The sequence below is a fragment of the Phocoena phocoena genome, chromosome 1, assembly GCF_963924675.1.
Source record: "Phocoena phocoena chromosome 1, mPhoPho1.1, whole genome shotgun sequence".
NCBI lineage: Eukaryota > Metazoa > Chordata > Mammalia > Artiodactyla > Phocoenidae > Phocoena > Phocoena phocoena.
The window spans coordinates 25,190,219-25,214,425 of record NC_089219.1 but is presented as its reverse complement, the minus strand read 5'-3'; the positions used below and the strand labels follow the sequence as shown (position 1 = coordinate 25,214,425).

Below are 24,207 nucleotides of genomic sequence, written 5' to 3'. Positions count from 1 at the left end.
TACACACAGCAACAAAGATTCCGAGTGCTGCAACTAAGACCCAGCACAGCCAGATAAATAAATAAATATTAAAAAAATAAAATAAGGTGACCATATGTGTGTGGGTTTATCTCTGGGCTTTCTATCCTGTTCCATCCTGTTGACATTTTGATATATGTCCTTTCTTCCATTTTTTTCCTCTGCATATATGTCTTTTCTTTGCCTAGAAAAGGGATCACGCATGTCACAATTTTTTTTTATTAATTTATTTATTTGTTTTTATTTTTGGCTGTGTTGGGTCTTCATTGCTATGCGTGGGCTTTCTCTAGTTGTGGTGAGCAGGGGCTACTCTTCATTGTGGTGCACAGGCTTCTCATTTTCGTGGCTTCTCTCGTTGCGGAGCACGGGCTCTATGTGTGCGGGCTTCAGTAGTTGTGGCACGTGGGCTCAGTAGTTGTGGTGCACAGGCTTAGTCACTCCACAGCATGTGGGATCTTCTCGGGCCAGGGCTCGAACCCATGTCCCTTGCATTGGCAGGCAGATTCTTAACTACTGTGCCACCAGGGAAGCCCCATGTCACAATTTATAACTTGATTTTTTAGGTATTAAAAAAATTGTTTTACAATGAATTTGTTAACACAGAGTGAGGAAATCCTGTTTAATACCTCCCGGCCCAATTGCCCTTTGTCTGCTGTTAATGGTTAGCATCCTTCCAGTCTCCTTTTTATAACTTCTATACATATATGAACATCTGTATATTGAAGGCACCTTTTTATATATAAGTAGATTCATGCCATGCCTCATTGTTCTGGGACTTACACTTTAATTTTCAAGTGCTTTAGTATTCGAAGGTGTTTCCCAGTTGGTACATACAATTTTGCAAATCTGTGCTTTCCCTGAACCCTGCATCGTAGCGGTCTACAGGCACTGCCAGGACCAGAGGATGGGCTTGGTCTTCCTCTTCTCATTTCCGACCACTGTCATGTAAGTTAAGAGCACAAAGCTCACAGGCTGACAGACAGGCATTCAGTCCTGGCTTTGCCACTCTCTGAATGTGACCTAGGCAAGCGGCCTCGCCTTTCTGAGTCTAATTTCCTCATCTGCAAAATGGGGGTATTAAAAGTACTTACCTCATAGGGCGGTGTGAGGAGCAAATGAGATGACACATATGTGTGTTCGGTATTTAGCATAGTGCCTGGTACAAGAAGAAACTAAAACATGTTGCCTGTTACTGATGTATACAATTTTGTCCTGCTTTAAGGACTGCCGGGATTAACACTCCTGTGCATCTGGCCCCTCCCTATTTCAGAGTATTTATTTGGGCCAGATGCCCGGAATTGGAATTCCTGGGTCTGCAGTGTGTTGAGGGGGTATTTGAGCTTGGTGGTGGAGCCAGGTTCCTGCCCACCTTGACTGGAAGCAGCCCACAGCTGCTCTCTCCTCCAGGCCCCATCCGTTGACTCTGTGGCACAGCCCCATCATTCCACAGCTTCCCAAACAACCTGTTGCCACGGCAACTGGTGCCAGCTGGAGGAGAAGAATTGAGGCTGGGCTGTGACAGGGACAGGCAGGTGGTTGAGGACAGGGCTGAGTGGGGCGTGGGCAAGCATGGGCATAGTGCCCAGCTGATCTGCATCCCCTTTGAGGGCCCTGGCACCTTCTCCTGGAGGCAGCTTGGCTCGTGTCAGGGGCAGATAGACAGGTTCAAGGTCAGGCTTTGCTTCTTACAACGGAGTGACTTTAGACGAGAGATGTCTCTTCTCTGAATCTTGTTGCCTCCTCTATGAAATGTGGGAATCAGCTGGGCCCCAGAACTGCTGGGAATCTGGTATGAGAGGCTGGCTGTGTTGTATTCTTTTGGTGTGAGATAGAGACTCTTAGAGGGGGGGTGGGGAAGTTGGTTGAAGTGCCATTTTCTTCTCTATTTGATCCCCACGGTGGTCAGTTAGGTCTGGAGCCACTCAGTGGATGGGATAGCGGGGACATGGGGAGGGCAGCTCTGGCAGTGTCCCCTGTTCTGCCTGTCACAGCTCGGGAGGCACACAGCTCCTCCGGCCCCACCTAGGCTCCCACACTCAGGTACCCCATCTGCAGCTACGAAGCATCAGGAGTTGTGAGAGGGAGGAGCATGTCTCCAGCAGATGGACAGCCTAAGAATAGCTCTTTAAGTGCTTATACCAGGAGCTTCGCATAGGTATGTTTAATCCTCACAATAGCATGAAAAGTCAGTGTTAATACCCTTGTTTTGCTGATTAAGAAAACTGGGATTCCGAGAAGCTAAGTGACTCACTCAAGGTCGTGCAGTAAGTAAGCAGTGGAGTCAGGATTTGAATCCAGGCCTGTTCAGTTCCACTCTGTGCACTGAGCCAGGATGCTAAAGGCCTGGCTAAGGGACTTAGATTTTTATGGGGCTTTATTTGTTCAGCAAACAGGGAGTGCTCCTCCAGGATCTCAAAGTCCAGTGTGGGGAGACAAACAAGTAACCAGAGTTGAGATTCAGATTGACACCTAGCAGATTCTGGATACCCAGAGAGCAATTGAGTCTTCCCTAGGGAGGGGTGTGTGGGAGGGCTTGGAGGTAGGGTAGGGCACAGGAGGGGGCTGTGGGAGCTGGATCTGGGCAAAGGAAGTGGGTGTGCAGCAGGCAGAGAAGGTAGGAAGGGCATACTAGGAAGAGCACAGAGCACATGCAAAAGTACAGAGACAGGGAGCAGCTTGGAGCATTGCCGGAGCAGAGCAGTAGGTGGGGTGGGGTCAAGAGGGGAGAAGGAAGGTGGGAAAGATCATCGAGGACAACATTGCTTAAAGGGAAATGGAGAGACTGAAGTCTGGTCAGGTACCGGGAGGGACTCTCTCAGGGGCAGGAGCCAAGGAAACTTAACAACATCAGAGCTTATAGAGAGAGCTTGCTGAGTCCCAGGCGCTGTTCTAAGAGCTTTGAATAATGATAATGATCCTTGCATTAACACTATGAGGTTGATACTTGTATTATCCCCATTTTACTGATGAGAAAACTGAGGCACAGAGAGGTTAAGTAACTTTCCCAGGTTCACACATATCCTAAGTATTGGCAGTAAGTATCCTATTGCACGAATATACCACAATTTATTTATTCCTTGACTCCACGTGGACATTTGGGTTGTTTGCAGTTTTTTGCTATTACATATGGTGCTGCTATGATGAACAGTTTTGTATGTTTCTTGGTACATGTGGGCAAGAGTGGCTCCATGGAATATTCCTGGGAGTGGAATTGCTGGGTTATAGAGTATATACATATTCAACTTAAACAGTGCCAGATGTTTTCTAAAATGGCTGAAAATAGTTTGTACTCCCACCAGCAGTGCAAGATTCCAGTAGCTCCACATCTTTACAAACACTTGATATTATCAGACTTCAATTTTTGCCAAAATAGGGATATGCTATGGTGTCTCAATGTTGTCTTAATTTTCATTTCCCTATTACTAAGAAGAATCTTTGCATGCATTCTGGTCATTTCTGGTTAAGTCTTGCCAAAAAAAATTTTTGGTTTTAACTTTTCCTTACTGATCTGTAGGAGTTCGTTATGTATTCTAGATACTCTTCCGTTGTCAGCTATATGTTTTGCAAATATATTCTCCCAAAGTGTGGTTCATATTTTGCTTTCCTTATGGTGTCTGTTGATGGGTAGAAGTTCTTAATTATTAAAAATTGTTTTATTGCGGTAAAATATACGTCACGTAAAATATACCTTTTAAACCATGTTTAAGGGTACAGTTCAGTGACATTAAGTACATTCACGTTGCTGTGCAGTCATCACCACCATCCATCTCCAGAACTTTTTCATCTTCCCAAATTGAAATTCTGTACCCATTAAGCAATAACTCCCCATTCTCCCCTTCTCCCAGCCTTTGATAACCACTATTCTACTTTCTGTTTCTATGAATTTGACTATTCTTGGTACCTCATATAATTGAAATTGTACAATATTTGTCCTTTTGTGACTGACTTATTTCACTTAGCATAATGTCTCCAAGGTTCATGTTGTAGCATGCGTCAGAATTTCATTCCTTTTTAAGGCTGAATAATATTCCGTGGTATGCCTTTACCATATATTGTTTATCCATTCATCTGTTGATGGACATTTAGGTTATTTCCAACCTTTTAGCCATTGTAAATAATGCTGCTGTGAACATTGGTATACAAATATTCAAGTCCCTGCTTTCAGTTCTTTTGTGTCTATACCCAGAAGTGGAAGTTGAATTGAATTGGAATTAAAAAGAGGTAGAGAGCGGGCTTCCCTGGTGGCGCAGTGGTTGAGAGTCTGCCTGCCAATGCAGGGGACACGGGTTCAAGCCCTGGTCTGGGAAGATCCCACGTGCCACGGAGCAGCTGGGCCCGTGAGCTACAAATACTGAGCTCTGCGCGTCTGGAGTCTGTGCTCCGCAGCAAGAGAGGCCGCGACAGTGAGAGGCCCGCGCACCGCGATGAAGAGTGGCCCCCGCTTGCCACAACTAGAGAAAGCCCTCGCACAGAAACGAAGACCCAACACAGCCAAAAATAAATAAATGAATAAATAAATTTAAAAAAAAAAAAAAAAGAGGTAGAGGGCTTCCCTGGTGGCGCAGTGGTTGAGAGTCTGCCTGCCGATGCAGGGGACACGGGTTCGTGCCCCGGTCTGGGAGGATCCCACATGCCGCGGAGCGGCTGAGCCTGCGCGTCCGGAGCCTGTGCTCCGCAACAGTGAGAGGCCCGCGTGGCGCCAAAAAAAAAAAAAAAAAAAAAAAAAAAAAAAAAAAACAACAACAACAAAAAAGAGGTAGTCTTAATTTTGATGTATCCTAATTTATATGTATCCTAATAGGTATAATCTTTTTAAGGAATCTCTTTCCTATCTCAAGGTCATGAAGATGTTCTTCTATGTAGTGTTGTGTTTCCTTTCACACTTAGGTCTATAATTTGCCTGGAATTGATTTCGTGAGTGATATGGGGTATATCACTTTTTGTATGGATACCCAATTGTTTCAACACCATTTACTGAAAATTCTGTCCTCCAGTTATATGCAATGCCAGCCCTGTCATAAATCAAGTCTCCATATATGTGGGATTGGTTTTGTTCTCCCTATGCTCATCTTGTTTAAAATTTCTTTCCTTATGCATATATTAATTAATAATAAATTAATTATAATAATTATATTATAATATATAATTAATTATAATAATCATTAATACTTCTTGATATCTAGCAAGAAAAATCTCCCAATTTTGTTATTTTCAGGAGGATCTTTACCCTTACTTTTTTTCCTCCTTCACATAAATTTTACAATCAGCTTGTCAATTTCCACACTTGAAAAAACCTGTTGAGATCTTAATGGAAAATATACTGTACCTATAAATCATTTTAAGCAGAACTAACATTTTTACAATATTGAGTCTTCCAATCCATGAACATAGTATATTCCTCCATTTATTTTGATCATCTTTATTGTTTTTCAATAAAGTTTTATACGTTCTTTCATATAAAAGTCTTGCATATCTTTTTCAGATTTATTCCTAAATACTGTATCTATATATAATTTTTTGTTATGGAAAATTTCAAATATATGTAAAAGTAGATTGAATTTTAAGCAGGGGTTGGCAAGTTATCACCCATGCTTTGGTCACCTCAGCTGGTTTAGTAAATAAAGTTTTATCGGAGCACAGCACAACTATTTGTTAACATACTGTCCATGGCTGATTTCCTACCACAATGGCAGAGTTGAATGATTACAATGGAGACTGTATAGCCAGCAAGCCTAAAATATTTTCTCTCTGGCTCTTCACAGAAAAAAATTACCGGCGCCTGGAATGAAATCTCTTGTACTCATCACCCAACTCTAGCAACCATGCATTATTTTCTCTAAAGGTTGACCATAATTCCTTAATATCAAATATTTGTTTAATATCCAAATTTCCAATAGTTTCATAAAGATGATAATTTATTTTTATACTTTGTCTTTTTAAAGTCAGGATCTAAGTAAAATCTACCTGTTGCAGTTGGTTGATATGCCTTGTAAGCCTCTTTTAACGTATAGGTCTGTTTCCAATCTTGTTTTTCTTGCAGTCATTTTTGAAGAAACTAGGTTGTTTTTCCCGTAGCTTATTGCATCGCTGTGGTTATAGTGAAACCTGTTCCTCTGTCTTCTGTATTTTCTATGAACTGGTGGTTAAACCTGGAGCTTTGATTAGATTTGGATTCAAAGTTTTGGGGCCAACTGCTTTTTAGGTAGTGGTGTGGTCTTTCCATCAGAAAGCACATACTGTCTGATTTTATTTCTTTATGTTTTTATGTATTATAAAATGGTAACTTTTAAAAATTGCTGTTTCTAACTATTGATGGTATATAACATGCAATTGATTTTGCAGAAATCTTTTATTAATTTATATAAATTACCTATTAGGATTTTTTTTGTTTTCTATGTAGGTAATCATATAACCTGCAAATAATGAGAGTTTTGTTATTTCCTTTCCAATTCTTACATCTCCCCCACCCCCTTTCCTTACTGTGCTAGCTAAGACCTTTAGTATAATATTGAATAGAAGTAGTAATAGGGTAACAGGGAACTTTGTCTTGTTCTGGATTTCAAAGGGAATGTGGTCATCATTTCACCATGAGTGTGATGTTTGCTCTGTTTTTATATAGATACTTTATCAAGTTAAGGAAGCTGCCTTCTACTCCTGACCTGCTTGTTATTCTGAATGGACAGTACATTTTAAGAAGTATATTTTCTGCATTTTTTGATATAATATGATTTTTATTCTCTTACTAATGTTAATTTAATGAGTTGGGTTTTTAAAATATTAAGTCAATCTTGCATTTCTGGAATAAACCCAAAATTGATCATGTTATATCTTTTTTATGTTTTCTGAATTCATGTTGATAATATTTGGTTTGGAAATTTTGTATTTCTGTTGATGAGTTAACTGGCCTGAAATGATTTATTCTTACAGTGTCCTTGTGAGGTTTTGGTATTCAGTTTTGCAGCCTCATAGAATGAATTGTAGAGTGTTTTCCCTTTTTCCATTTGCTGCAGTAATTTGTATAAAGTTGGAATTATTTGTTCTTTGAACATTTCGGTAGCATCACTGGTTAAAAAAAAGAAGTCTCGACTGGTGTTTTCCTTAGGGAAGATGATTCCTTCCCTACTGATTCAATTAATTCTATGCTTATAGGTTTATTCAGTTTAAAAAAATTTTTTCCTTGAGTCAATTTTGGTAAGTTACATTTTTCTAGAATTGTATCCATTTAATCTGAGTTTTCAGATCTACTTGCATGTTGGCATAAAGTATTTCACAATAGCCTCTTATCTTTTTAATATCTGTGCACTCATGATTACTCATTCTAAATATTGTCTTGTTGTCCTTTCCCTCTTTTCCTTAGGCAGAGAATTGTTTTTATTTTTAGTCTTTTCAAAGACCTGATTTTTGGTTTTGTGGATCCTCTCCATTATATGTTTGTTTTCAGTATCATCTTTCTTTCCATTTATTCTCTTATTTTTATAATATTTTCAGAATGATGCTTAGTTCATTAATTTTCTATCTTTTTCCTTTCTAATAGTCACTTAAAGTTATAAAGGAACCTCTAATGATGATGTTAGCTCCATCCACATGCTCTAATATATGTCTTTCTTATTATCATTCAATTCTCAGTATTTCGTAACTTTTATTAAAATTTTTCCTTTGGCCTATGTGTTATTTATTTATTTTATATTTATTTATTTTATTTATTTTTTGGCTGCATCGGGTCTTAGTTTCGGCAGACGGGATCTTCGTTGAGGCATGCGGGATCTTTCCTTGTGGCACATGGGCTTCTCCCTAGTTGAGGTGCGCAAGCTCAGTAGTTGTGGCACGTGGGCTTAGTTGCCCCTCGGCTGTGGGATCTTAGTTCCCCAACCAAGGATCAAACCCACGTTCCCTGCATTGGAAGGTGGATTCTTTACCACTGGATCACCAGGGAAGTCCCTGGCCTATGTGTTATTTAGAAGTGTATTTCTTAATTTCCATTCATATGAGTTTCTTTCTTTACTTTCTTTCTCTATGTTTTTCTTTTTGTTATTGCTTTTTAACTTAATCATATTGTGGTCTGAGAAAGTGATCTTTATCTGAGTGGTCTGATGTGGTAGCCACTATCCACTTGTGTCTACTGAGTACTTGAAAGTTGGCCAGGGGACTTCCCTGGTGGTCCAGTGGTTAAGACGCCGTGCTTCCAATGCAGGGGGCGTGGGTTCAATCCCTGGGAACTAAGATCCCACATGCTGCGTGGCGCAACAAAAAAAAAGAAAGCTGGCCAGTCCAAATTGAGATGTACTGTAAGTGTAAAATACATACAGGATTTCAGTGACTTAGTCACTGAAAAAAAGAAATTAAAATTTCATTAATAATGTTTTTTATTGATTACAAGTTAAAATGATAATATTTTGGATATTTTGAGTTAAGTAAAATGTAAAATGAAGTTCACTTGTTTCTTTTTACCTTTTTTAAGGTGGCTAGAAAACTTAAAAATACACCTATGGCTCACATTTGTAATTAATTGGGCAGTGTTGGTCTAAAAAATACTAGTCTTTTGAAATTTGTTGAGATTTGCTTTATGGCTCAGGTTGTGCTTAATTTTCATGTATGTTACATGTATACTTGAAAAGAATGTGTATATTAAGAACAGTGTTCTATATATGTACACAGATTAAGCTTCTTCATTGTTTTCATTCAATCTTTTTTATCCTTACTGATTATTTTGTCAGCTAGATTTAGCAATAGTTAGAAAAATACATTAAAATTTCATGTTATAGTGGTGGTTTTGTCTTTTTCCTCATAGCTTTGTCAATTTTTACTTTATGTTTTTTGAGATTATGTTATTAGACGCTTATACATTTAGAGTTGTTATAGCTTTCTGGTGAAATTGCTAATCATTATGTAATGAGGTCTTTGCCTCTAATTATTTTTTGCCTTAAAATTCGTTTTGTCTGAGACTAGAGTAGCAACAAAACTTTATTTTGGTTAGTATTTGCCCACTCACATATTACTCCATTTTTTTCTCTTAACCTTTTTGCATTGTTGTGTTTCATAAATAGGTTTTATAAGTGTCTTATAATTGGGTTTCCTTTCTTTAAAGTTCTGATAATTTTTGCATTAATCTGAAATATTAGTCCATTTACATTTGTTGTAGTTATGATTTATTTGACTCTATTCCTACTGTCTTATTTTGTGCTTTGCATATATCCTGCATTTTCTTATACACTTTCTCCCTTTTATTACCTCCTTTTAGATTGATTACTTTTTCTTATTCCTTTTTATCCCTCTATGCCCTGTTTGTATTCTTTTGGTGGCTGTTGTAGAAATGTTAACACAAATACCTGACCTATCAAAGTATAAAGGAAGTTACTCTCTTTATCTTCCTCTGAAGTAATATGATGATCTGGGAATGCTTTAGCTCCAAGCATGCACCTTCCCAATTTATGTGCTGTTGTTATCTAGTAAGTTGGTCCTAAGTTATTTTTTTAATCCCACAAATTACGCAAATATTATAGTTTCATATAATCAGTGTTCGTTTAGATTTAACAACATAGTTATCATTTTCTTTGCTCAGAATTCCTCTCTACATCTCAGCTTTTATATCTGGGATCATTTTTCCTTCCTTCTGCCTCAAGTTCACCCTTTAACATTTTGTTTATTGAGAAAAATAAAATTATCAAGAAAAACAATAACTCTCTTGGTTTTCTCTATGATATCTTTATTTTTTCTTTTAAACCATTTTTAAAATTGAAGTATAATTTACAATATTTCAGGTGTACAGCAAAGTTACTCAGTTCACTGGATCTGTTCTTTTTCAGTTTCTTTTCCATTATAGGTTATTACAAGATACTGAATATAGTTCCCTGAGTTACCCAGTAGGTCCTTATTGTTTATCTATTTTATATGTAGTAGTGGGTATATGTAAATCCCCAACTCCTAATTTATCCTTCCCCGCCCCCGCTATCCCCTTTGGTAACCGTAACTTTATTTTCTATGTCTGTGAGTCTATTTCTGTTTTGTAAATAAGTTATAATATCTTTATTTTATCTTCATTCTCAAAAAATATTTTGTGTGGGTGCACAATTGATATTTTCCTTAAGCATATTGAAAATATTATTCTACTATGTTTTGCTTCCATATTACTATTGACAAGTTAGCTGTTAGTCTAACTACCATTCCTTTGTAGGTAGAATGTCTTTTTGTGAGAGGCAGGCATTATAGCGTTAGCAGTTAAAGGTGTGGCCTCTGGAATCAGACTGCCAGGATTTAAATCTTAGATCTTTGGTTTACTAGCTGTATGACACTGGGCAAGCTGATTAACCTCTCTGTGCCTCAATTTCCTCTTCTGTAAAATGGGGGCAATAATGGTACCAGTACCTAACTCGCAGGGTTGTGATGAGGATTAAGTGAACTAACAAGGAAAGCATTCAGAACAGTGGTAGCACATTTTCAGTGCTATTAAAGTGTTAGATTTTTTTCCCCCTCTCAATGCTTTTAGGATCCCCTTTTTTAAAAAAATAAATTAATTTTATTTATTATTTTTGGCTGTGTTGGGTCTTCGTTGCTGCACGCGGGCTTTCTCTAGTTGCGGTAAGCAGGGGCTACTCTTCGTTGCAGTGCGCGGGCTTCTCATTGCAGTGGCTTCTCTTGTTGTGGAGCATGGGCTCTAGGTGTGCGGGCTTCAGTAGTTGTGGCTCACGGGCTGTAGAGGGCAGGCTCAGTAGTTGTGGACACGGGCTTAGTTGCTCCGCGGCATGTGGGATCTTCCCGGACCAGGGCTCGAACCAGTATTCCCTGCATTGGCAGGCGGATTCTTAACCACTCCTCCACCAGGGAAGCCCAGGATCTCCTTATCATTGGTGTGGAGCAGTTTCACTATGATGTGTCTAGGTGTGGATTTACTTTTACTTAAACTTTTTGAAATTCACTGAGCTTTTTGAATCTGTAAATTGTCGTCCTGTATCAAGTCTAGAAAATTCTTAGCTGTCTATCTTCAAATACTCCCTCTGCTCAATTCTCTCCTCTCTCTTTCTGGAACTTTAGTTCCAGAGTGATATTAGTCCTTTCGCTCTAGCCTTTGTGTCTCTTTGATTGTGTTTCACGGTCTCTGTGTTGTAAATATTTTGTATAATTTCTTTAAGTCTATTTTCTAGTTCACTAGCTTATTTCAGCTGTGTCTAAACCTATATATTGACTTTTAAATTTTAATAGTTATTATTATCATATTTTTATTTCCAGAAGTCGTGTTTTGTGCCCAACCAAATCTGCCCTTCAGATTTTATATATATATATAATATTTTTAATACATATTTTTGCCCTTCACTCATATGTTTGACATTGCCTTTTATTTCTTTAAACGTATCATACATACATATGTTGTATTCTTGTCTAATAAGTCCAGTATCTAAAGCCTTGCTGGTCTGATTCTGCTGCCTGTTGTTTGGGATCCTCATAACACTGGTATGTGGACCCCTGAGAACAGGGGCCAGTCAAAAGGTTTTAAATTGTGAAGGACTATTCTTAATCTCTTTCCTGTTTTCCTTCCCAGATGTCCCCTGTTTTCCCTCTGCCACCCCCTCCCCCCCATCTCAATTTATTTTTTTGAAAGGCTGATTCATTCCCATGGTTAAAAAAAAAAAAAAAAAAGTGAAAAGTCTCCTTCCCAACTCCCAGTCCCTTTCCTATTGGAAGCCTCTGATATCAAGTTCTTGTGGATACTTCCAGAGATATTTCATGCAGATTCAAGCAAATACAATGAAAAAATCTTTCTCTTTTTAAAGCAAATGGTAGCACACTACACACATTGTTCTGAACTTGTCTTTTAATTTAAAAAGTATGTTTGTGCTTATAAAAGAGACACACGCTCATTCTGAGTAACATAAATACCCAAGTGTCTACAAGTAGAAAGTGAAAATCCCCCTGGAATTTCATTCCCCAGAGATAACTTCTATTATGCATCTATAAATATATATTTACATAAATGGGTTTATGCAACACATACTGCTCCATAACCTATTTCTTTCTTTTTCTCCAAACAATACAGCTTGACATCTTTCCATGAATCTTACCATATCTCTCAGTGCTCTCCACATAGCCCAGCAGTTAAATGCCTGGGCTTCGGAGTCAGACAGAACTAGGTTCTAATCCTAGCTCTGTCACTTAGTAGCTATGGGACTTTTCAGAGCCTCTCTGAGCCTCAGTTTCCTCATCTGTAAAATGGGGATGGAAATAGTACATAGTTCATAGTGTTTTTCTGAGACCTTAATAAGATCATGTATGACATGCTTCTTCCAGGGTCAGCTGCTTTATAAGCCCTTGATGAATGGTAGTTTTTTTATGACTACTCACTCTTTCTAATGGCCACTTAGAATCCGTAGTATGATATGTAACCATTTATTAACCATTACCCTTTTGATGGACACTGGATTGTACCCAATTTTTTTGTTGTTGTTATAAATGCCAATCCAGTGAACACTGAATGTACATCTTTCACCTTTGTGTGTATTTTCTTGTGAATTCCCTGCAGTGGGGTCACTGGGTCCTCTGAATTCTAATGTCTGTTTCTTCTTTCTCTCCAAGGAGGCAATGAAAATGGCCCATGGGGTGAAGCATGTGTATTACGTAGGTTTTTTCCTTTTTATTACTGCTGTTTTTTCTCTCTCTCCTGAGGTGTGGTGGGGTTGGAGGGGTCCTCCCCAGAGATGATCCCAGCCCCCTGCCCCAGCCTGCCCTCCTCCGGAGCTTCCTAGTACTCCCCACTTCCTATGACGTGAATCTCAGACCTCTATTTTCCCCCAAACCTTGGAACCTGACCATTCATGATCATTCATTCAAGGATTACTTTTTAGACCCATCTACTTTCAAAACAATTCCCTGTGGTTTGTAATAAATTAAAAGAATCAAAACACACTCAAATGGGTTAAAGTCTAAAGAAAGCAAGAAAAGGGGGAGGAGAAGGGGAAATCTTGTTACAACACCCCACCCCCCAATCCTGGAAAGGTACAACGTCTAGGCTTAAAGTTAATACTAAGCTTCCTGGCAGCCAATGCAAAAAGGGGAGCAGGAGAGATTCTATAGCTCATTAGAAGACCCAGAACCACTCTGCATCTTGAAATGGTCATGAAGGGCTTCCTCTCAGGGGCAATAGAGGGGTGATCAGCAGGCTTTCAGAGGGGGTGTTGGACGTGTTCGCCACGTGGCTGTTTCAGGGCAAAAGGCAAGTCAGTGACCCTAGAAAAGGGGCATGACAGAGCTTTGAGGAAGAGAAGGTGGGCTCAGAACAGGATATGGCTCCCTGGTAAGATGTATCTCTGGTCAGAAGGGTGAGAAGGGTCTCAGTACAGGGTCCAGGTAACTCTGAACGTGGCTGGGAGTGAGAGGGGAAGCCGAGAGGATGGGAATGAAGACAGGCTTCTCTCCTGGGATGGAGGCCAGGCAGTCAGCAAACATTTATAGAGCCCTCCCCTGTGCCAGCCTTTTCTGGGCATTGGGAATACAGTGGGGGCTAAGACGTACATGCTCCCTGTCTTCATGGAGCATGTACAGCGGGGAAGAGCGGGGAAGAGCACAGTTCAGCGGGGAAGAGCGAGGACAGTAAACAGTTGCAGGTGAGGTTAGTGCTCTGAAGGGCTCTTCTCCCCTGGCAGGTTGGTTCTGGGGCAGTGATCCACCTCCTGGGGGCCAGCGGCAACGGCCAGGCAGGGGGGCTCCTGCCTCCGAAGCTGGAGGTTCTGGAGGACATGATGGAGGTCAGCTCAGCCTCACCTGTCCAGAGGCCCAGATTGAAGGAAAGGCCCATGGCCCAGGGCCCCGCGGGGTGCCAGGTACAGAAGATGTTCTCTACACTGAGAGGTCTCTTCATCCTGTTGGGAGAGGCACGTGCACACCTGATTCACAGAGATGGTGCTGCAGCCCAGAGAGACGCTGTGACTTGCACAAGGTCACACAGAACGTAATAGCCAGAGGCAGAGTTAGACCTCTGCTGGCTGGCCGCCCCGGGCGGGCGGTGGTCTGTGCATTCCTTCTCCTGCACTGCAGAATTCAGGAGCTTGACCGGAGCAGAGGAGGAAGGGAGGGGCTGGGCCTCCATGCATTTGGGGAGAGAGCAGTTGTTGACCTTTGTTCCTGGCCACCCCTCATGTCCTGCCATCCCAAGATCCTCTAGCCACCTCCCTCAGGGGGGACAGCATGGGGCTCTGGTGGCCTCTCTGACCCCTTCCACCATCCGAGGAGTCATTCCTTTCTGCCCAGGGGCTCCACCTTCTTCTCCACATCCTCATTCTGTTGCAGGAGGGGGTTCCCGTTCAGGAGGCTGGTGCTGAGTGTCCGGGGGTGAGTGCTTCTGCCCTGGCCACGCGGCATCCCTCCCTGGAGCACGGGTAGGGGGAATGTGGGACTGGGGAGGTGACTGGGGAAGCAGGGTCCCCCTGGGGCTGGGAGGCTGCACCTGGGGACAAGGCCTCGGGTCCTCACCCCTCCCCTACAGTGTGGCCCAGTGGAGGCTGAAGAGGAGGAGCCTGGTGAGCAGGCGCAGGGAGAGGACTCAGGTGAGGGGCCGTGGAGGGTGCCCCTCAGCAGCCGTCTGTCTTCTAGGGACTGCTGAGCACGCAGGGGGCTCCCACCCAGCTCTGGGCCCCAGCCCCTGCTAAGACTCCTCTCCTCTCCCACCTGCAATCAGCCTGTAGTCCTTCCCCAAAGGGGTGGGGACCGCTGGCTGCCTGGACTTGGCTCCCAGACAGACATCCTAGACGCCCTGGGTCTCTGAGGGTGGCACCCTTGCCTTGCCTGCCTAAGCCCCTCAGCATTGAGTCACCCCCTTCCCTTGCCCCTGAGCATCCACTGGGTGCCAGAGACTCTGTTTCCCCACAGCTCAGCTTCAGCCCCAACAGGAGAAGCTACCCCTGGATACTGGGGTACGGGGCACTGTGGTCCGTGCCATGCGGGAGGCGCTGTGGAGTCGGTAAGGCCTTGTTCCGCGTTCCCTGACATCCAGGACATCCTGAAGGGCTGCCTTCACACACATCACCTCCCAGGGCTGTGCCGTGTTCTAAGGGCTTCTGTGTGTACGACTAACCCCATTTTATCCTGTGAGGTCATTTGCCCACACGTTTGAACCTGGGTCTCTCTGGCTTCAGGGTTGTGCTTTCTCATTAAGCCGCTGCAGCTCTCAGTGTCTGCTCAGGTCCTCGTGGATGTCGCCCACAGCAAATGCTTTCAGACACAGTGAGACTCTGTGTTGGGACTATCTCAGAGATCTGAGCACAGAGCTGTCATTTTACTAATGGTGAGACCAAGGCCCAGAGAGGACAGCGTTTTGCAAAGGTCACACAGCAAGTCAGTAGCAGATTCAGGGTTACATCCGGGGCCAGGGCTCCATCCCCTCCCCTGACCAATGCCTTACCCTCCCCCCACCAGGCTTCCTCCCCTCCCTCCATACCCCGGTTTACTGGCCAGGGATAGAGCAGGGGCTGAGCAATCCGATCTTACTTTTCTACTCATCGTGTGGCCTCAGGCAAGCCCCTTATCCTCTGTGAGCCTCAGTCACCCCATCTGTGAATGGAGAATGTTAATACCTCTTCTTCACGGAGTTGGGGGGAGAATAAATGGGTTCCTGTAGGAAAATGTTCAGAATAGAAACCAGAGTTGGCCCAGACCCTGCTCTCCACCCATGTCTCCCTCTCGGGCTCGGTGCCCTGGCCCTGCCCTTGTGCCCCACAGCCTTCAGGAGCGCCCAGACCTGGCGCTGAGTGAGGAGGCCGTGGAGGGCATCGCTGCCGGCATCGAGGCAGCCCTCTTCGACCTGACACAAGCCACCGACGGCCGCTACAAGAACAAGTACCGCAGCCTGCTATTCAACCTGCGGGACCCCAGGAACCCGGTGAGTGGGGCTCCGGGCTGGGCTGGGTCCCCCTCAGAGGTGGGAAGCCCTGGCAGGATGTTGGGTGGGGCTCTCCAAGCGGTGTGGTGCAGCCCCTGCCCCTGCAGGACCTGTTTCTCAAAGTGGTTCACGGAGACGTCAGCCCCCACGGCCTGGTGCGGATGAGTTCGGTCCAGCTGGCCCCCCAAGAGCTGGCCCGCTGGCGGGACCAGGAGGAAAAGAGGGTGAGCTGTTGGGTCAAGTCAGGACATGGCGAAGGGGTTTGGGGAGGGGGAGGCCCGAGGATGGAGCGGGAGAGACAGAGACAAAGAGTGAGGAGGAAGGTGATGAGACAGGGGAGCACAGGACAGACAGAAACAGAAACGAGGGAACAGAAAGATCGGGCAGACAGGGAGAGAGTCAGAGAGACTCTCCCCACCAAAAAAGAAGGGAAAAGAGGCAGAAATGAAGGGGATTGGAGATGGAGAGCTCAGTAGAGAGGTGACACCCCCGGGGGTGTTGTCTTCCACTTGCTTTTCTATGGAGCTGGGCTGGGGGGTGGGGGGACTGGGGATGTTGGCCCAGAGTCTGGAATCCAGGATTGTCATCCGCCATCCATGGGGCACAGACCCAGTGTGATGACCCTGCTCCAGTCCAGCCCCAGAAGTTCCAGAAAAGGCTGGAAGTCTTCCTAGTGCCCCAGGCTGAGTGAGGAACCCCACAGCCTCCAGCAGTTCACAGATACACCCCCATACACCCTGCGTCCATGGGTCTCTCTCTCCCAGGGGGAACTGCACAGGGGCAGGGAAGGTGTGGGCACTGAGCCAGCTTCAGGAGATGGTTGCATAATGTTTGTTGGTGCCCCAGTGAGAAAGGGACTGATCGAGGGAGCAGGGCCTATGGTGTGGGCTAGGGCAATAAGGCCCTTATTCTGACAGACACTGGGCTGGTTAGAATTAATAACTGGAATCCATTAGGAGCATCTGTCCACTCTGAGCTTCTGTCCGGGCACTGTGGGCGACCAGGACCAGCTATGTAAATTGTGGAGCCAGTGCAGAATGAAAATGCGGGTGTTTTGTTCAATGATTAAGAATTTCAGGGACTTCCCAGTGGTTAAGACTCTGTGCTTCCACTGCAGGGGGCACTTGTTCGATTCCTGGTCGGGGAACTAAAATCTCGCATGCGGGCAGCGTGGCCAAGAAAAAAAAAAAAAAAAAAAGAATTTCAAGATGATGGCAGTATTTAGCATGGGACCCTTCTAGGCGCAGGGCCCTGGGCTACTGCATGGAGCCCATGCCCACAAAGCCAACCCTGCTGGGAGGACAGGGCTTCTGTCCTCCCGGGGTTGTTAGAAAGGCAGAGACAGGCTTTCAGGAATAGTTTCAGATAGGATGACACTGATCAGCAATAAGAATCACAAATAGCATTTACTGTGAGCCAGGCTCCAGGCTACGCACTCAACATAAGCTGTTTAATATGATGCTCTTAATTTCATTTTAGACAACAGATCAACTAAGGCTTAGAGCAATGAAGGGCTTGCCCGGGGCCACACCATCTTGTGGGCCTTTATTAATGACAGCTGGTGCTCTAGCGCCCGTGCCCTTTCGACTACCCCACGCTCTTCCCAGGGCAGAGGGTGGGTGGGATACAGTCAGGGACAGATTTGACTCGTGCGAGAAGGCGAAGTTTAAGAAGGCTTCCTGGGGGAGGCTGGGTTTGAGTTGGAGGGTGAATGAGTGGAAAATGGAGAAGTAAGGCGGATGGTGGGGGGCCTCCAGGTGAGGGACTGGCAGAAGCAGAGACGTGGAGGAAGGGAAAGGGCTGGCACGGAAGGGGAGCCGCAGCGGGGGAGCCTCGAGGGAGCACTTGGGCTCTTGGTGGCCAAAGTCCTCCAACCCTGGCTGAGCTGGGGCCGCCCTGCCCCTCAGAGCCTGGAGATCATCGAGCAGCTACAGAAGGAGCCGTGCAGCCTCCCGGCCTCCAAACTGACCCACAAGGGGGAAGTCGAGATCCTGCGGGACATGGACCAGACGCTGACCCTGGAGGATCTGGTGGTAAGTGGGAGCCTGACGTGGTGCCAGGCAGGGCCTGTGCCCTCGGATCCCACCCCTCACCTCACCAGCTGTGTGGCCTTGGGCAAGTCACCTGACTACGCTGAGGCCCACGGTCTTCATCGTAGATAGGGGAATGACGGTGGCCGCACGGGGCCTGGGTGAGCACGGGGTGAGACAAACGCCGGCACGGGGCCTGTCTGCACCTTCTCAGCGCTGCTTCCCCTCCTTTTGGCCTAACCCCAAGGCACCTCGTGTGAGTGAGTCCTGTCTCTGCAGTTCCCCCCAACCTCAGGCATTCCGACCAGATCCCAGGTTGGGAAGCAGGAGGGACACACTGTTTGAGGCAGGGACTTTTTGGATGTAAGGAGCAGAGACTTGCTCTATTCAGCAGAAGGACTTAGGGATGCGCCGGCAGGGCACCACCTGGAGTCTGGAGCAGCCTGTGCAGAGTGCCCTTTTCTTTGTGGGGGACCTGCCCCATCCTCCCGTCCATCCTGCTTCTTCCTCCCCCTCGGCCCCTCCTCCTTGCACATGGCTCAGCAGGATGGCTCAGCAGCCCTCGAATCAGTGAACCCACCCCCTCAGCCTCCTGCAGCCAATCAGAGCACCCCCTTGGCTCACTTCAGTCGCTCTCAGGAGAAGGCTGCTCCGGCTTTGGTTGGGTGTCTCGTGGGTCAGATGTTCACCCCGGTCTAATCAGCTGTGTGTCCGGGATGGGGGGAGCGCAGGGTCCCTTGAGCCATGTTCGTTCGCTGGGGAAATGGCAGTGACCTTGACCGACAAAAATCCCTGCTCTCCCTCACCAGTATCCAGGCCAACAAGCAGACCTCCTGGCTGTGCGGAGAGGAGCCCTAAGAGGGCGTGGCTGCTCCCCAACCCAAACCAACCTGTATTCCCTGAGTAAATTGAATGTAAATATAGGGGGAGGAGCCAGAGAGAGAGGGAAGAGAGAGCCGGCGGCAGAGTAGGGGAGGGGAAGATAACACAGAATAGCAACATTTCCTCCGACTGAACACCTACTATGTGCCACTTTTACAAACAACGCCTCATTCAAACCTCAGGATATAACCTACGAGATGGGTGATGCCAGTTTCCTGGGTGAGGCACCTGAAACCGTTTGCCCAAGGTCACTTAGTTGGCAGTGGGGGAGACTGGAACCCAGGCTCTCTGACTCCAAAGCCTGTGCCTTGTCACTGTTCTGGAGGTGGTTTTAAGGCAAGAGTGAGAGTTTCAAGATCTTTTCAAATCTTCCTGAAGCAATCAATGTTTGTTGTGTGTTTAAAGCTGTTTCTATTATGAGGAAAAAAGGGTGATTTGGCATCCGGCATCAAGGTTCTTAAATACGTTCATTCTCCCCAATTCTGTCATCTGCTTCTGAGAACTCATCCTAAGGAGATAATTGAAAGTTTAGGAAAATACTTTCAGCATAAGGATGTCCTCAGTGCTGTTTGTTACGGTGAAAGCCTGGGAACGACCTGGTTGTCTAGCAGCAGAGGTGATGCCTACACTCCATCAGTGCAATGTCTACAGGGACGGTATAACACGGCAGATAACTTTGCTGTGCTTCATGGACACATGAACCACAAAAGGACCCCTGAAACTCTGTGTATAGAGAAACTATTATAAAGGAATACCCGGAGTATCAACGGTTGTTTCTAAGTGGTGGGACAAGGGGGGATTTTTTTTTTTAATTTTCAAATTTTCTATATTTTCTAAATTTTCTGTAACAAGTTCACAATACCTTTGTAATTAAAGAATATATTATTTAGAAAAATAAAACCACAGCTCTGAGGGCCCCCTACTCATGGAGGGCTGCTGACCTCCCCAGCCGCCTTCCCAGCCCACTCCTCTCTCCTCCTTTGACTCCCAGGAACCCATGGTGTCCATAGACTGCGGCCCACTGGCCCTGCCTGCCACGTCGAGGGGCACCACGGAGCAGCACGAGGACACCACAGAGCAGCACAAGCACCACTTCCTAGACCCCAGCTGCCGCATCTGCATGGGTGGGAGGGAGACACAGGAGGGGCACAGGGTGGTGGGTAGGCTGGGGCTGAGTGTGGGGTTCAGCGGCAACAGGGATTCATGGCTTGGGGAGAAGGTGGTGGGGCGGGGGTACCTGTGTTCCAGGTCACCTCAAAAAGGACCTGGTTCAAACTCCGTTTCTAATGCCCTGGGCTGGCTTTAGCCTAGCTGCCGGCCCCCTTTTCAGCTCCTGCCTCTGCTCTTTGCAGACTGGAAGCCCTTGTATGAGCGGCCAGCCTCCTTCATAGCCACCAGGAGGATGGGGGATGATGCTTTCCAGAGAGCCCCAAGCCTGGTCCCTATGTCCTCTCCAGAGATGCCCCAAACCAAGGAGAAGCCTCCCACGGAGCCCAAGGACAGGATGGGGCAGTGGGCAAGAAGGTGGGCAACTGGCAGGGTTGGTGGGGGAGGCCACCTGCTGGGGCAGCAGACACAGGCTGGGTTTTTCCGTATGGCCTTAGGCAAATCCTGCCTCTTGTGTGGGCCTCGGTTTCCCCATCTGTGCAATGGAACTAATCATCCCTGCCTACTGGTCTCTGCCACATAAGGCCACGTTTGGACCAGTGTTCCAGCACCCACAGTGGAGACACAGGACCTTCTCTGAAAACTAAGGAGCTGCTGGGGAAGCCCTGGTGACCTGTTCACCTGGCCCTGTTCTCTCTGTCCCTCCCTCTAGGCTCCAGATGCCTGCTGGGTCCACAAAAGCCCTGCCCAGCCAGCCGCCCTGGGAGGGGTCTCTGGACATGTTCTCCATTAAGCAGTTCCGGGTCAAGGCCCAGCTGGTCTCGGGGCACAGCTTTTGGCTCATCCGGGTACTCCTGCCCAGCTCGCCGAAGACTCCCTTGCACACTGACCAGCCCCAGTCAGCTACACACACCCCCGTTCATTCATTCACCCACTCACTCCTTCTGAAACAAGTCATTGGCTCCCTCTCTGTGCTTGGCCCTGTGCTAGGCTAGATGCAGCCCCACTCGTGCAGAGACACATGGGCAAGGGGCTCCCCATAACCCAAGGCATAAAGCAGGAAGGGCCCAGGAAAAGGGTCTGGTGCATCCTGGCCCAGAGTAGGGTTTTAGGAGTTATTGTTGAGTGAGTGACGATCGGCGAAGTGCTGGATGAGGGTAGGGGGTTAGAGGAGGGAGTGAGGGGCTCCTGAGGAGTGGAGGAGATTGGCCAGGACAGGCTGTAGGCCTCCAGGGGTAGTTAGGGCTTTCCAGCAGCCACTGGGGCTCCTGATATACTGCCTGTCAATCCTCTTGGCCACAGGCCGTGGCTTCCGGGTAGCCAGTATTGAGTCTGCCTAAAGTGGGCGGGAAGCTGGGAGGCTGACTGGCCTCCTACCTGTCCCCAGGCCCTGCCCCAGGTGATCCGCTCTGCAGGCTGCATCCCCCCCAGTGCTGTCTGGGACTTTCTGGCCAGCATCTGCCCAGCCGAGGCCAAGGTAACCACCCACCCTTGGGTACCACCTCTCCTCCTAGCACCATATCCCCAGCCCTGAGCTCTCTTTCACTCCAGCTCTGGAGCAGAGGCCTGGTTTAAGATATCCGGGTCCAGTTCCCACTGTGACTGCAGACTCACTGTGTGACCCTGGGCAAGTCCCTCTGTTTCCACCTCTGGAAAATGGGGCCACTCTTCCTCACAGGGTTCTCAGAGGTTCAGATGAGACCAGGGGTGTTCACAGGAGCAAAGAATGACTGTTCCTAAACCTGCTCTTCTTCCTGCAACCTCAGGACGTCTGCGTGGTCAGACTGTGCCCACAGGGCTCTCGGGACACCCAAAATTGCCACCTGCTTTATTCCTACCTCAACGACAAGCAGTGCCATGGCCTGGCAGCTGTGGAACAGGTGGGGGTGGTCCTGCTGCCCCTGCCTGCCTTCCAGCCCCTGCCCTCCAGGCTGCGCCCTCTTGGAGGCCCAGGTGAGTGCCCGATGCCCATCCCAGGCCCTGTCTCCCCTCACTTGGTGACCAGACAGGCATTGTAGACACAGTCACCCCTGTCTCCATGGAGGCAGGCACATCTCAGAAGGGAACTTCTGAGATGGGCAAACGTGAGAACAAAAGCAAGAAGAGCTCAGACTTGTATATTGTTTACTATGTGCCAGACACCATTCTGAAAGCTTCACTTATATTAATTCAGTTAGTCCTCAAAATAACCCCTTCAGGATGGTGCTGTTAATTTTTTCACTTCATAGATGAGGAAACTGAGGTAGGGAGAAAGCAAATGACTTGTCCAGAGTCACAGAGCCAGTCAGTAGCAGAAACTGGCCTGCTAACCACCACACATACAGTCTCTCCAATCAGGCACCTTGACGAGAAACTCACCAGTCACATTTGACCCCAGCATAGCAGAAGAGGCAGGAACCACCAACTGGCTGAAATTAGGACCTAAATAAAAGAGGAAGGAGAGATGTTTTCACCACAGCTATCCTGGGCCAAGCTTGGCTTTTGTGGCTGGATAGCCTCCAGGGTGTGGATCCAGGAAAGCATGGGAGGGGGCTGGAGGGGGTATCAAGGGGTAGACTGTACCTGTTGCTGAGTAGTGTTTGATCTTTCTGGGCTGCCTGTCCTGGGGACAGTGTGGTAGAATGAATCATACAGCCTTGAGATTAAACCATCCATGCCCCAGTCTCAGCCAAGTGAACCCTTTCACACACTGTGAGAGCAAATCTTACACCCTCCTACTTAACTTTCCTAGCATCTCATGGGCCCCATCTCACTACTGGAAAGCTCTTCTTGGGGTCTAACCTCCAGACCTCTTGCCACAGCCAGAATGCAGCTTCTGGGGGCTATGAGTTCTCTCCATCCAAGCCTTTGGTCTCTTTCCTCCTCTTTCTCCAGGCCTGGAAGCCACTCACGCAAGCCTGTTGCTGGCTGTGCTGCTCCCCAAGGCAGGGCTCCTGGCCACAGCAGAGTTCAGCCCCTTGTGGGGGAAGGTTCGCAAAATGCTCTCCTTCAACAGAAAAGCGGAGATGAGATGCTACCAGCCAGAGGCCACAGGGCCAGACGTGGCCCCGAAGGGATCCCCTCCCCCGGTGGGTGCCCTGCAGCAGGGCCAGGGCAAAGGCGGCCTGGCCCCAAGGGGAATCTGTGCTTGGCAGAGGCCTCCCAGAGGCAGGGGGAGACTGTGGGGAAAGCCTGAGACCTGGCAGGGTCCTGGACGAGGGCAACGGCATCCAAACCCAGGCTGGCACCAGTCCTGGCATCCCTATTCAGCTTCACCAGCTGGCCATGACCAGCACCTCCACAGGGCTTCCTGTCCCCGCCAAGCCCTGCTTCAGCATCTCAAATCCCTGGTGGCCATGAGCAACCAGTTCCAAGCCTCACTGAGGTCCCTAGGCCAGGAGCAACTTCCCCGACCTCCTGCCCAGCCTCCTGCAGCCGCTGGGATTCTTGGCCTCCTCTGCCAGTCCCCTGCAGCTCCAGAGCCCCCTGGCCCATCCCTTGACTCCTCTTTGGGGTCTACAGATGGAGCCGGCTCTGAGTGTCCCCTTCCTGCAGAGACCTGATTACCCACCAAAAGAGGGGCTTTAATTCCCTAACCAGTGCTGAACCCTGAGGTGCTCCAGAAAGAGCAACAGGGGCAGAGGAAGGGGATGGTTAGCTGTTTGAATTTCCTGTTCTGCAGTTTGCTTGGTTAATTTTTGGTTTAATAAAGAATTTGGCAAAGTTGAGACTGCATCTGCTGGCTGGACAGGAGGGACCCTGGGCCTGGCCACGTGTGGGTTGACGTGGGTGTGTCTGGGAGTTTCTGTGCACAGATATAGCAGAGCTAAAGTGTTAGGGATGGAGGGGGAAGCCTTGTCAGCTGTTTGTCTGAGGTTCTTAACCATCACTGTGCACCAGGGTTCAGCTGTTGCCATGGTGGGCTCTGGAAGCATTTTGCAAGTATTTTGAACTGGGTGGAAGAAGTGATGGGAGAGAAGGCAGCACTAGGTTGGGGGGAGAGAGAAAAACGAGGCTTTTGAAGGGGCAAAGACACTTAGAGATTGTTAGAGAGGAAAAGGAGAGCAAGTTGCAATGGATTTAAAATTTTTCAGTTACCAAGACTTTTTCCTTTGGAGAGTTGGGGGTTACCGGCGTAATCCCTGCGCGTCTCTGTGTGTGTCTGAGGGTCTCTGTGTGTACGCATGCCTGTGACCATATGTCTGTGTGGGTCTCTGTTGAGGAAGTTGGGAGGTCCAAATAGGATGTCTCCTCTCTGTTCCTCTTGCCAGCTCCTGGGGACTGATACTGGAGAAAGCCAAGGGCCTTGGCCTGGTGGGTGGGGGTGGA

At 46.9% G+C, this 24,207-nt stretch overlaps 1 protein-coding gene across 1 annotated transcript in view; it reads left to right on the top strand.

Moving 5' to 3' along the window:
• Positions 1–23,441, top strand: part of SPOCD1 (SPOC domain containing 1) — a 29,162-nt gene extending 5,721 nt beyond the window's left edge. The window contains 15 exon segments of the mRNA XM_065877641.1: positions 12,583–12,624; positions 13,650–13,826; positions 14,159–14,234; positions 14,420–14,484; positions 14,486–14,549; positions 14,872–14,962; positions 15,721–15,880; positions 15,988–16,104; positions 17,788–17,913; positions 19,784–19,916; positions 20,145–20,296; positions 20,598–20,747; positions 21,287–21,376; positions 21,666–21,852; positions 22,774–23,441. Coding sequence (XP_065733713.1) covers positions 12,583–12,624; positions 13,650–13,826; positions 14,159–14,234; positions 14,420–14,484; positions 14,486–14,549; positions 14,872–14,962; positions 15,721–15,880; positions 15,988–16,104; positions 17,788–17,913; positions 19,784–19,916; positions 20,145–20,296; positions 20,598–20,747; positions 21,287–21,376; positions 21,666–21,852; positions 22,774–23,441 — 2,298 coding nt within the window.
• Positions 23,442–24,207: the final 766 nt, after the last annotated feature.